This window comes from Mesoplodon densirostris, chromosome 5 (genome assembly GCF_025265405.1).
Source record: "Mesoplodon densirostris isolate mMesDen1 chromosome 5, mMesDen1 primary haplotype, whole genome shotgun sequence".
Lineage (NCBI taxonomy): Eukaryota > Metazoa > Chordata > Mammalia > Artiodactyla > Ziphiidae > Mesoplodon > Mesoplodon densirostris.
In genome coordinates this window covers 35,286,517-35,300,572 of record NC_082665.1, presented here as the reverse complement: position 1 = coordinate 35,300,572, position 14,056 = coordinate 35,286,517, and the positions used below count along the sequence as shown (strand labels likewise).

Sequence of the window (14,056 nt, the reverse complement as noted above, 5' to 3'; positions counted from 1 at the left end):
TGATTCTACCCTCATAACCTAACTACCTCCCAAAGTCCCCATCTGCAAATTCCATCACACAGGTTCAGTTTGTTTCCATTTTAAGAGACTTTTTTTTTCTTATTTTCCCCTTTTTGACATTTAATTTTCTAATTTTATGAATTGTTTACCTGGTCTTATAGTCAACATAAAGCAAGGTACAGGGCTTCCCTGGTGGCGCAGTGGTTGAGAGTCAGCCTGCCGATGCAGGGGACACGAGCTCGTGCCCCGGTCCGGGAAGATCCCACATGCCGTGGAGCGGCTGGCCCCATGCACCATGGCCGCTGAGGCTGCATGTCCGGAGCCTGTGCTCCGCCACGGGAGAGGCCACAACAGTGAGAGGCCCGCGTACCGCAAAAAAAAAAATAAAAAATAAAGCAAGGTACAATCCTACAGAATTAATCTGTGTTTTCCCGCTTCATAGACATAATCATTTCTCTTCACTTTTTGGGTTCTATTTTCATGCTTTTTGAAATCATAGGTGACTACATACAGTCATCCTTCAGTCTTTGGTGGATTGGTTCTGGGACCTCCCCCACCTGCAAATACCAAAATCTGAGGATGCTCAAGTCCCTTATATAAAATGATGTAGTATTGCATATAACTTACGCACATCCTCCTGTATTCTTTAAATCATCTCTAGATTACTTATAATACTTAATACCATGTAAATGCTATGTAAATAGTTGTAAATACAAAGTAAATGCTATGTAAATATTTGGCAGTACATAGTAAAGTCAAGTTTTGCTTTTTGGAACTTTCTGGAATTTTTCCCCTTATATTTTTGATTCGTGTTTGGTTGAATCTGTGGATATGGAACTCTCTGATATGGAGGGCCAACTGTATATTCATTTACCACCCCCTTTCTTTCATAAAAGTATCATAATATAGATACTATTCCTATAATAAAGACACATAGTTAATTCTATTTAAAGTCACTTTTGCCACACTTTTTTTTTTGGTCACGGAGAACGTTTCTTCTATGCATGCCTTTAAGAAGTTTATGAGTGAAACTCTAGGTTATTTAATTTGTTCCCTAATTTCCAGAAAGCTGCATATCATAGGACTGAGCATATTGTTCTTTAAAACGATATTAGCACCCCATTGGTTCTGAAGTTAGTGGCATTCTGACATACTCTAGATTTTGTTCTTGAAAACCACAGCTCTCCTAAACTAATGTATTTTAAGAGCAGTTTTCCCTAAGAAGTAATGCTGGAGGTCTTAAGGTTATTTCCAGGGTACTATCTTCCAGCAGAAATTTGATGATTCTCAAGTAACCTTCTGAGGAGAAGAATTATCTGGAGGGGAAAAAGAGAAGGTTATCAAAAAGCACAGGGTTATATGTCAGGACTGCTGTTCTCCACCTCCAAAAATTGTGTGGTCCTTCCATAATTCTGGTTAAGGGCAATGCCATAGGAGGTTCCTGTTCTGGATCTTATGACTTCTTGGAAACAGACTGGATGCTTCCTTGACATGAGAGAAGTCCCAAAACTTCCATCATGACCAGCCAACTTTGCATTATAAATCTATGTAAACTCTGAATTATATGAAGCTTGAAACAAGTAAACAACATTGTATGATGAGGTAGGGTGTTTACTTGTTTTAAGGAGGTGATATTCCAAATATTTAATAACTTATGATGTAAGGGATATTGACTCAGATAGGAGGTGACTAACATCTGCCATATAGGCCAGTACTGGTCTTGTATTAGATCTGATATTAGATCTGCCACATCCAACAGGGACCTTACTTCACTAGCTCAGTGAAGCCTGCTTATGGCAGGGGTTGACCCAAGTACGGACCACATTCTTCAGCACATTGGCATCTTCATCAAAGGTGTGGGTCTACATAGTAAGTTGGGACCATTTCAACCATGCGTAAGGAATATATATATTAAGCTCAGAAACTCTACAGAAGTGAGGTGGCTAAGTCCTGATGAAGAGAATTACTTTACTGTGCGTTAAAGAGTTTGGGAATATTTGAAGGAAGCTGACATTTAAGAATTTTATGTGAGGATTATTACATTAGAAAAAGAAAGGTTGTTGGGCTTGAGATAATAGAGTCTGTGTGCCTGATGCAGTGACCTTAGTTAACGTTTGATCGCCTGTGCCGAATGTGTGTTTGCAGTTCATGTTAAACTGTGCATCACACATCGTTTCTTTTCCATATCTCGATTTAAATTTGTCTGCTGGTTTTGAGTCTATGGAAAAATAGAATCTTTTGCATTATAAAATATGATGATGAATTTCAGCCTGTTAGTAATAAAATACTTATTTAAATGTTTGCTTTTAAACTGTGTCAGGTTATTCAAACTTGATAATCATCGAAAGTCTTAGAAAATGTTTTAATAAAATAATTTATGCAAGCAGGAAACATGTTCTTAAAACACCAAGACTAAAATAAAAAGCACACGTTGCTTTAGGGGTACCTCATCCTTAAGCCTAGCAATGTCTAGGTTATGGCAGGAAATGACACACAGAAAGGAAGTTGAGTTAAAATGTTAACATTTAAAAATTTTAATGTTACTTTTCTAGGTAGAAGCCTTCTAATTTATATCCATTTTCTGATCCAAGTGGCCTGTACTTTTTAACCATGCAATCTATTGGTGAGAATATTATAAGAAACATTTTCTGTAGACAGCTATAGCAGTATATTGAATATTGGTCTTAATATATGTTATCTTTTAATGTTCAAATTGTAAATTTTTGTTTCCTCACACTGACACGTTCAGATTCCTTAATATCTCAGGTCTGTTCTGTAATCTTCATCTCACTGGTCATCCTTCTGGGCTCTACAACCCTAGTGAATCCCAAATTCTAAATCCTAAATTTCATGTGCGTAATATTTGCCTTGAGGGATTATTAGTGATAATTTCTATTTCAGAATTTCCTTGAGCTACTGACTTGGAACATTATTTGGTAATCTATAAATCTAATCTAATCTAGAACATCACTCACAAAGCTATGAGCAGAGAACACCTGAAGTAGCCGTCGAGGCAGGAAGTTGATTCTCAACATGGTCCCTCAGCGAGCATCATGAACATCATGTAGGGACTCAGACATGCAGATTATTAGGCCATATTTCAGATATATTGAATCAAAAACCTCTGAGGGTGGAGCCCAACAGTCTGTTTTAATCAGCCCAATCTGCTTTAACAAGTGATTCTGATGTGAACTAAAGCTTGAGAATCACTGAACTACAGAACTCCCAATAAGTAGTTCTGTGTGTGATAGAGAAACAAATAATTGTCACAGGTGGTGATAGGATATTTTTGGTCCTGTCCTGAGGCCTACATAGAGATACAAACTATTTGCATTAAGTACTTAATTAAAATTAATTCTATCTTGTAGATTCAGGATATAAAGTCATGGAGGATTAAAATGAAAAATGAGTAATCTGGCTCTAAAAGTATGCACTTTAGATATATCTAATATGCCTTAGAACCATTTATCATTATTAATATTACTTTACTTTCAGTTATTTTTAGGAATAAAGTCTCATGACACTTAAGGCTTAAATTCCCGGGCCTCCCTGGTGGCGCAGTGGTTGAGAGTCTGCCTGCCGATGCAGGGGACATGGGTTCGTGCCCTGGTCCCGGGAAGATCCCACATGCCGCGGAGCGGCTGGGCCCGTGAGCCATGGCTGCTGAGCCTGCGCGTCTGGAGCCTGTGCTCCTCAATGGGAAAGGCCACAACAGTGAGAGGCCCGCGTACCACAAAAAAAAAAAAAAAAAATTGCCCCAAAATATATCTTTGATCTCTTATTATTTTGCCTTCTGTGTTTTTCTAAAAGAAATTCCATTTAAAAACAAAACATTCACTTTTGTTTAATATTTTTACACCAATCATTGGATGTTTAATTTTTATTTACTTATTTTTAATTGTGTACTTCCACAATTAGTTCCCACAGTTATACCTAAATACCTTAATGGTAGTTCCTTCTTTCTTAACTAAGGACTTAATGTTAAGTTTATGAGAACAGATCCAAATCCAATGATTTTTCTGACTATTCTGTTCCTGGACCTTAGATATCTGTATCCTATAGAATAAAGCTCATCTTATTAGCTATTTTTAGAAAACAATTTTAGGGATAAACTGGTTTTATTAGAATAAAGTCTTTCATATGCCTGCAGTACAGTAGAAGTGGTTAGTTTGGTTGGTGCCCATCTTTCAAATGGAAAGAAGCGATAGTATTTAATAAAGGGGTAAGAGTAAGGAAAATTCAGGGCTGAACACTGATTGGAGAAGGAATCAAGGAGATAAAAGACTGGTGGTGGTGTGGCTGAAGAGAGATTTATGTGGGAGACAGCTATCCAATGCAAAAATCTCAAGTTGTTTCATGTATGTACGCCCCTTGCAAACCTTCCCCTCTCTCTCCCTTATGAAACCTTTAGTATATTCTACATTGCTTATGATGGTTGGTAGATGGATTTTCTTTGGGAGCATATGTGAAGATGTTCCAAATTTTTCTTTGAAGATTGGAGTTCAGCAAGAAAAATGTACGTGTAGTAGAAGTTAACACCAGGATTTCCATGAAGAGGAGGTGTGCTAATGAAATGAAGCTCTTGAAAATGATAGAAAAAACATTTTTTATAGTGTAGGATTAGAAATAATCAGCATGTGTGTTAGTGTCTCTAAGACACTATGAAAGGAGAAATGTGATTCAGTAAAAATATTTTTCTTTATACAAATATTAAAACATTACCTGTTTAAACAGATCTTAAAACTCAAGTGACTGCAAGCTGAAGAACTATTTCAACGGATATTCAAAAACTAATATTCAAAACCACATTTATTTTTACATTATTGAAAACAGCTTTTAAGTAAATCTGTGTAAGAAAATTTCCCATATAATTGAAGTTTCACTTTCATAGTAACAGTCTTATTTATAGTTGAATGTTTAGAGGACCCTATATTATATATTTTACCGTTTGTTTTGGTGTACTGTTACTCAGTTTAACCTTTTCTGGATGAAATCTGAATGTCATTCTGAACCCTAATTTTCAGTTTGGCATAGAGCAGGGCCTACATTAACCACTCAGTACATATTTAATGAATGAATGAATGAATGAACTAATGAACTCTACCCTTTATTTTCAAATCTAACTAACCAGGAAAAGATCTGCCACTTGTCTTAATTTTATTAATTATCTTAAATGATTAGCTTAAAAAGAAATTCAGTAAATGTATAAAGTGTTACACTACCTAGATCCTCATATTCAAGCTTTTTTCCTTCTCTCTAATTATGCCCTAAATTCTTTACTATGGTAAAGGAATGTCACATCATAAACAGGTGAGATATATTTGATGTTTTACGGGCAGGAGAATATAGTAACACGGAGCTTGTTGAGCTGTTCCTGAAGATAAAATCGCCTTTAGATATTTTCAGATTGTCTTCTGATGGGGAGTAGAAAAATGTTTAGCAGGACCTTTATTTACATGTTGTTTCTTACCCCTACTCTACCCATAACAGTCAGACTGGCTGAGAGTGAAAAACCTTAAGGCTAATGTGGTGAAAGTATTGGTGTCTAAAAGAAGAAATCATAGCATAAAACAAGCTTCTTGGTGTTTTTCTTATCTCCTTAATTGAGAACCTAATTTCATAGCACTATAGTGCATAGCATCACAGGGGCTTAAATTTTTTTTAAACAGTGAAATATTTTAGGCATAAACAAATAGGGGAAAGTGGAATAAGCATCTCTGTGTATAACACCTACCTTAAAAAATAAAACATTACAGATATTATTAAAACTTCCTGTGTTCCCTTTCCTCTACCCAGTGGAAATCACAATAGAATTTGATGTTTGTCATTCTTATTTTTCTTTTGATATTTTTACTACATATGTATGTATCAATGTTATATAATACTATTTTGCATATTTTTTGAACTTTACATTAATGGTATTTCTATACACCTTTAAAGTGAACTTTAATGTTTTACCTATTCCTATATATTGAATATTTAATCCAGTCAGTTTATAGTATTATATAACATCCTGTTTAATTACACCATGATGTATTTACCCATTTTGTGGCTGATTTAACTTTCAATGGCTTCCATTTTTTGCTATTGCAAGCAATTCTTCAGTGAACATCTTTGAATATTTTCTTGTGATCATTTGTGAGAATTTCCCTAGGGTATTACCTAGGAGTAGGATTGTTAGACCCCAGAGTTAACATAGCTTCAACTTTGCTATGTAATGCCAAATTGTTTTACCACTTTGTACCCTCTCCTGCAGTGTTATTTTGTATCCTTTCTGACTACTTGATATTTTCAAACTTTTAATTTTTGCTAATCCAGTGGGTGGGAAGTGACATCTCACTGTTGTTTTAATCTGTGTTTCCTTAATTATGAGTGAGCTTGAGCATCATTATGTATGTTTACTGACCATTCATATGTCCTCCCCTGAATATCTTTGTTGATTTTTCTATTGGTCCTTTTTTTTCTCATTGATTTATAAATCTTGATATATTTTGGATGCTCTTTCTTGGTATGTTCATTACAAATGTATTCTCCCAGTTGGTAGCTTGTCTTGTCATTCTGTCTATCTATCTATCTATCTATGAAGATATGTCTATAATTTTTGTAGTCAAATTTATCAGGCTTTTCCTTAAGGTTTTGTATGTACGTGTATGTACGTGTATGATTTTAATAATTTTTCACCATTTTTTTTCTAACATAACATGTATTTTATCTAGTTGCCTAGAATGCGTTTCTATTTTTTTCATATTATCTCCCTTTGTTGATGGTGTTTCTTAAAAAAGGACCCATCATTCTATTTATTGATAGAAGTAATAGAGTTGAAAGTACAATGGAAAATGTGTTTGTAATCTTTAATCTTTAAAGTTTGCAAAAGGCAAACTTTCAAATATGTTTTTAAAAAATAAGTTAAGCATAACCTGTGTTTTCTAAATGACTTGTAAAGTATTTTGTTTAGTACCTTAGAAAACAATGTTTTTTAGGCAATTTGATTCTGTATAGGTAGGCAGTATATTATACTTTGATTGAAATGTATTGAGTATTAGTCCTATAATGCTATTGTTAATTGATCATCTTTATTTTTTCAGATGATTGGAATCCATTTGCATACCCATATAAAAAAGTGGATTTTGGAAAATGGGAGCTGTATATCCCACCAAAGCAGAATAGATCTGTCCTAGTACCTCATGGATCCAAATTAAAGGTACTTTCCTCCCTCTTGTTTTCATTTGAACTTACTATTTTCTTTTTGTCCTGTTTGAAAAGTTTGATTTAAACTATTAAAATGTAAACTGATGCATGATAATTATGGGAGAAACAGTGTAAATTTTTAAATAGAGGAAAATTTAAGAGAAGTTATCACAAATTGAAATGTGTTAGACTGGAATTGTTTGGTTGGTAAGGTACTGAACTTAACTAGTTGTATTATTATCAACTTTGGAAACGTTATAGAAGGATCACTGAATAAATGCAAAAGTTTAGTCTGGAAAACAGAAAGTTTGATTAAAAAAAAAAAATGAAACCTGTCTTCAAGTCGGCCAGGCAGAGAATTTTTACCTGTAGAGACAGACTTGGTATAATTGACTTTGTGATGAGCCACATAAATGTGGGAGGCTGTATTGGAGACCCATGCCTTTTGGGGATATGATTTTCTTGATCTCTTTCTGCTCTTTGACATCAGGGCTGTTGCTTCTCCTGTTCTCCTTGGATTAGCCTAGGGGCCTGCCTGTCCTCTACTTCCCCTCTGCTTTGGCTGACCATGCAGCTCTGCATTTAGGGTGTGCAGAGCCAACACAGCTGCCCTCCTCTGTCTCCTCAAGGGAGGCTTGAAGGATGTGTCCCAAAGTCTGGATTACCTATCACAGATTTGATTACATGAGAGGCAATCTAAATCCTTTAACATTTACTTGATTTTAGCCCATGATCATATAATTGTATAATATTTCCATGTCCCTTGTATCTCTTTCCCTTCCTTGGATGTGTGATAGCATTTATAGTGTTTTTCATGATAGATTCTGTAACTGAATTATATTTTTATTGGCATTTGTTATTTAACAATATTAGCCAGAGCTACTTAAAGTATATTTAAACTAAAAAATGTGTTGTATGTTTGTTTTGCAGTTTTTTACAAATAATGAAATTATAAGTGTTCCTGAAAATACTGAAATATTGCCACACAAAGTTACCAGAAGAGCATATTGTCTGGAATAAAGAGACATTTTTATATGGGATAGCAGCCAAGGTTCTCCTAAATCTGAAGTGAAAAGGAGAAAAAGTAGCTATAGTATACAATAAGAGGGATTTAAATTTAATATATATAATTCCTTTTCCAAGTCAGTATAAGCTTCACGAGAGCAGGGGCCTTTGCTGTTCTGTTTGCTAATACTGTATGTTTTCAGTTCTTAGAAGAGTGCCTGGCACAGAGTAGGCAATCAAAAAATGTTTATTGAATGTTAAAGCCATTTTTAGGCCCAATCTTTGAAGGAATAAACCATAGAGCTTGATTTTTCTATGGTCTGTAAGTCCTGATTTTAGGAAACTGTGAAGCAAGGCTACTATTATAGTACTGATTTCATTGTTGCTTTAGGTCTTTTGGCCATTTGTTTTGTTATATTTTGTTTATAAGAATTGAAATTTCCAGTTTTTTAAAGTCCTGCAGCAATTTTTTTGTCTTCTTAAATTAGAAAATATTATGGGCTCCATTACCTATTCTTTGCATTAAATGGCAGGTGAATTAATTAATTTTTTACAGTTTTTAAAATTGAAGTATAGTTGATTTACAATATTAGATTAGTTTCAGGTGTACAACATAGTGATTCAGTATTTTTATAGATTATATTCCATTTAAGTTTATTACAAAACAATGGTTATATTTCCTTGTGCTATGGAATATATCCGTGTTGCTTATCTATTTTATAAGTAGTATTTTGTATCTCTTAATCCCATACTTCTATTTTCCCCCTCCCTCCTATCCTCTCCCTACTGGTAACCACTAGTTTGTTCTCTATATCCACGAGTCTCTTTCTGTTTTGTTACATACAGTGAATGAATTAATTTGCATGTGTTGTTTTTATACATTGGGAAAAAATGATTACTAGGAATGAATGCTTATTAATATATACAGTTAATAATTATAGGCATTTGCCTCTCCCACCCAACTCTAAAACTTTTATATTTTCTCCTATGGTCTGAATGTTTGTGTCCTCCCCCCAAATCATATGTTGAGATACTAATTCCTGATGTGATGGTACTAGTACATAGGGCTTTGAGAGGTGCATAAATCATGAGCGTATAGCCCTTCAAATAGGATTAGTGGCTTTAAAAAGAAACTCCAGGGAGAACCCTAGCCCCTTTCACCCCATGAAGATACAACAAGAACTCTACAACCTGGAGAAGAGCCCACACCAGAGCATGCTGGCAGCTGATCTTGAACTTCCAACTTCCAGAACTGTGAGAAATCAATTTCTGTTGTTTTTAAGCCACTCAGTCCCTGATATTTTATTATAGCAGCCCAAATGGACTAAGGTGCTTTAAACACTATGCTATGTACTATACTATGCTTTTTTTCATAAATTCATTTGACCTGGATGAAATGAAATAATAACAAAAAAATTTTTAAAGCATCTTTTACCTTTTTACTTAAAAAAAATCTGTATCTAAAGTAAACATTCAAAAAATATCAATCAACTGTTATGTAATCTTTCTTCATTATTATTCTCTAAAGATTTCAGTGAGGATAAATTTACTGGAAATTTAGGCCCAAAGTATCACTCATAGTGTTTAGGTGTTTCAAATTTTGAGGAAATATTTACATGCTATTATAATGTTAATATGGTGATATAATTAGTTTTTCACTTATGGGAAATGATTTATCAGATTTTCTTTGGGGGGGCTGGGGTTAAATTCTCTATTAAAAATCAACTAACTTAAAGTTTTTGGCCTTCAATCTGAAATTGTCCCTAGGTAGTCTACCTTGGTAATTAAAAATCTTGTCTTAAATTGAACTTGAAAATTTATTTCACTCCACAAGGGATTGACCTTTATAACTCACTTGTGGATGTTTTTCTTACGAATTATCTGGTAACCATTCTCAAAAAAGAATATTACCTACCATTGAAATAATAGCTTTATTTTCTTTGCAAAATACCTGGTCTTTTCAATTGAACACTTTGGAGGAAGATACCCCATTGCTTATATGGTCACGTAAATGTCTCCTTTCCATGTTTTTAAGTGAGTTTACCAAACAAAATATTTAAAAAGTAAAGTAATAAGGTGAGGAGGTCAGTGAAAGACCCCACATCAGGAAAAGTGAGAGATCGGGGAAAGTGAACTTGAAAGGTGGGTTGGGGGCAAACTGAAGAATTCCTTTCTTTTCTTCTGATTTCCATTTTCTTCTTTTTTAAAAAAAATCATTCCTATTAATATCCATATGACTAGCAATGGAAATTAAAATTGTCTTCTTTTAAGTGTTTAGGATGTTTATGTACTTTAACTTCTCCTTGCCAAATCAGTAACAAAATGGACTAGGATAAAGGTTTTTTGATACCAGACTTTTAACCTTTTTGAAGGATCATGTATTAATCATCTAGAGCTACAATAACAAAATACCATACTGTGGGTGGCTTAAACGACAGAAATTTAATTTCTCACAGTTCTGGAGGCTGGAAGTCTGAGATCAGCCAGCATGGTTGAGTTCCGGTGAGTTCTTTTCCTCGCTTACAGATGGCACTCACATGGCACTAATCCTATCATCAGGCCCCATGCTCATGACCTCATTTAAACCTAGTTATCTCCCCAAATGTCCTGTCTCCAACTACCATCACAGTGGGGTTAGGGCTTCAACATATGAACTTGGTGGGGGGCACAGTTTGGTTCAGAGCAGATCATATTGCTTTCTGAATTATATTTAGATGTTATACAATTGATTGGTAGAAAAGGGTCATGGAACTTAATACCTACATTTGCAGTTTTCTCAGATGAGACACATGAAAGAAATTAGAGATTATTTTACATTCATATTTAATTTAATCCTCATGGTAACACTGTGAGATAAAATACTGTTATTATATATTCATTTCATAGACGAGTACACTGACGTTTAGAGAGGTTAAGTAGATGGTATTGCCTGGACTTGAATTCAGGCTTGTCTAATAGCAAAGTCCATGGTCCTAACCATTGTGTTACACTGCTGGTCAAGCTAAGGGTTCACAGAGAGGAAAAGGAAAAAAAATCGTGATACAGAGGAAGTAGAACTTGAGCCTTGTCTCAGGTCTAACAAATTATTTTATACCATAATTGCTTTTGCTTTTTTGTGTGGGGACTATTGTCTCCATTTTTCAGGGTGCTGAGTATTGAAGTGACCTTCCCTGAGAATAGAAAGGAGATAGAAAGTTTGTGGAAAGAGTTTGCATTTTAGAGAATAAGAGATCAGATTGATTACATAAAGTGAAACTAGTTATTGAGAGCTAGAATGAGATTGCTAGGCAGAAGGATGCCATTGGGCAGGGATGTGGCATGTTGAAAAATTAGTATCTACATATTTGCTTAAGAAGGTTAATCTCATAAGCACTTTGTCCTTTATTTCTGGACTATTTTATTGTGTCATTTCTTCATCTATTTCCTTCTCTCCACATTTTTTATTAACTGTTTTAGGATATTCTAGTATTTGGATATTGAATCTCCTAGATTTTCTTATCTTTTTGTCAAGTTCCCCATCATTTTGACTTTCTGTTCCATTTTGAGAGTTATCTTCCAACTGCATTATTTTAGTAATCACATTAAAAACATTTCTAATAACATGCCTGTGTTGTCTGCCTTTTGTGTAGATTCTGTCATTGTTAAATATTCAAAGATAGTTTTATCTTTTTGAAAGTATTATAGATGTTTTATTTTTTTCCCCAAGTTTTCTTCTTGTTCCCCCACCTGCTCACTGTTTCTTTCAGATTTTCTTTTCCTGTGTGTGTGTGTGTGTGTTTTTTTTTTTTTTAGTCCCTTGTCTTTTGTGTTGCAGGCTGTCTTGAAATGCCTGGTGATCCATGGTAATATAATCATATTTTAGAATGAGTTAGGAAAAGACAATTGAAAATTCTGTTTCTGGTGTGCTTTGTTCCTGGTGATCTTCACTGTTGGGTAGCCGGAAAGTGAGACAGCCTTTATATTGATGGAAAGAAGTGAAAGTTTTTCTCTGGGGTCATTTAGTTTTTCCAGAGGTGAATCTTCCAGTCTCTTACAAGGGGTGGGTGGAAAGGGTATGGAGTGGAGGAAGTTTTATGTGGCTACTGGCATCCATGCATAAGGACAGGGAAAGTAGATAAGGGTCCCAACTTTCAGTAAGACTGAATCCCCCTATTTTTAACCATATGATTCACATCTGCCATTTGCTATGCTCATTGTCTCTGAACTTGGAGCCTTCCTAGTTCAGTGTTTTTCAGAGAGTGAACCTCTGATCTCCCATTTGAGGGCTGAGAGGTGGCATTTTGGAGGAATACATGTTTATCTGTATGGGTTAGGGAAAGGCTCTGCTGAAGAGCCTACAGTGCCCTTGTTTAACACTGCATCTTACCTTCTGCCATAGTACTAGAAGTCTCCAGATGCCGAGTTTCCTAGGGCTTCTGTGAAGCAAACTGACCAGCTCTCTTCAGGTTCTTCCTCTGCAATAGCAGATTTTAATTTTTTCCTGTCTACTTAGTTCCTTACCACTCCAACTACTTTCTAAGTTCCAAAAATTTGCTGAAATTTCTGTTCTCTTGTTGCCTCCTTTTCTGTCTTTCTCTGTTAATACTTTTTGTATTCCTTTGCTGTTAGTTATTTTAACAGAAGTTTGGTAGGTTTGTTATTTTGATTATACTTCTTAAACCCCCGTATTTAAAAGAAAGAAGAAAAAAATACATCTACTGGATAGAAGAATATTTTATAATTCTGGGGCCTCGGTTGAGTATTACATTCTTATCGTATGCCATGATTATAAATTTTTGGTCAGACTGATTATTTCTAGCTTGTGGTGTCTTTACATATTATTATATGTGATAAAGATTTTCTTCTCTATGACCCACAGAAAATCCTTTACTCACTTCATTTGTTACCTGGTTCAACTTAATCAACCTTTAAGACCCTGAGACATCTAATTGTGGGAGAATGTGTAGGCAGAATTAGATGCACTTTCCTTTATCGCAGAGCTTATAATTCTGTGTTTGCAAAATACACCAGGAATGTTAATGAACCTAAATAACATACTAGGAAATAGTCTTCCTCTGTAGATGAGATCATTTTTCTTTTGTTTTTTTTCTGAAGCTCTCTAGAATGTTGGCAGGAAACACAAAATAAATCTGTAAATTTCCGAAGCAGTCTTTTTAGCAATATTTAGCATAACTCTGTTTGCCTAGAGGGTGGGTGAGGTAGAAAGTGTGAGTGTTTCCTTCTATTTTGAGCGTTAATTTATCAGATTAATTTATCAGATTTTACTCTTTTTCTTTCTTAATATCTTAGTTAGCACATATTTAGTTTTATATTTTCTGCACTCGACGTATTGCACTGTTTTCCCTGGATGTATGTGAAGAAATAAAAGACAAAATGCCTGCACTTTGAATTTATTGTCCATTTGGAGAAAACTCACCATAAACAAATGAGTCACTTGAGCATTCTGTGGCTGGTAAGGGAGTAGAGGAAGAAGCTTATTTTTTTTTGAGAGGTTTATAACAGGAAAGTAAGAATAAGTAAATAGAATATGTGGTTGTTTCTTTTTTATATTTGTTAGTTCCTTTCATTTTTGGTTAAATATTAATGGGGCTAAGAGGGGACCCAAGAAAGAAGATGACAGGGAGAGAGGACAAGGATTAGAGATAGAGTCTTAGGAAGCTGGAAAGATGGAAAAGTATAAATACAATGGAATATTACTCAGCCATAAAAAGAAACGAAAATGAGCTATTTGTAATGAGGTGGATAGACCTAGAGTCTGTCATACAGAGTGAAGTAAGTCAGAAAGAGAAAGACAAATACCGTATGCTAACACATATATATGGAATATAAGAAAAAAAATGTCATGAAGAACCTAGGGGTAAAA

General features: G+C 34.7%; 1 protein-coding gene across 1 annotated transcript in view; it reads left to right on the top strand.

Moving 5' to 3' along the window:
- The window catches only part of GBE1 (1,4-alpha-glucan branching enzyme 1), a 294,356-nt gene that overhangs the window by 100,959 nt on the left and 179,341 nt on the right, over positions 1-14,056 (top strand). The window contains exon 3 of the mRNA XM_060098622.1: positions 7,086-7,201. Coding sequence (XP_059954605.1) covers positions 7,086-7,201 — 116 coding nt within the window. The remainder of the gene's footprint in view (positions 1-7,085; positions 7,202-14,056) is intronic.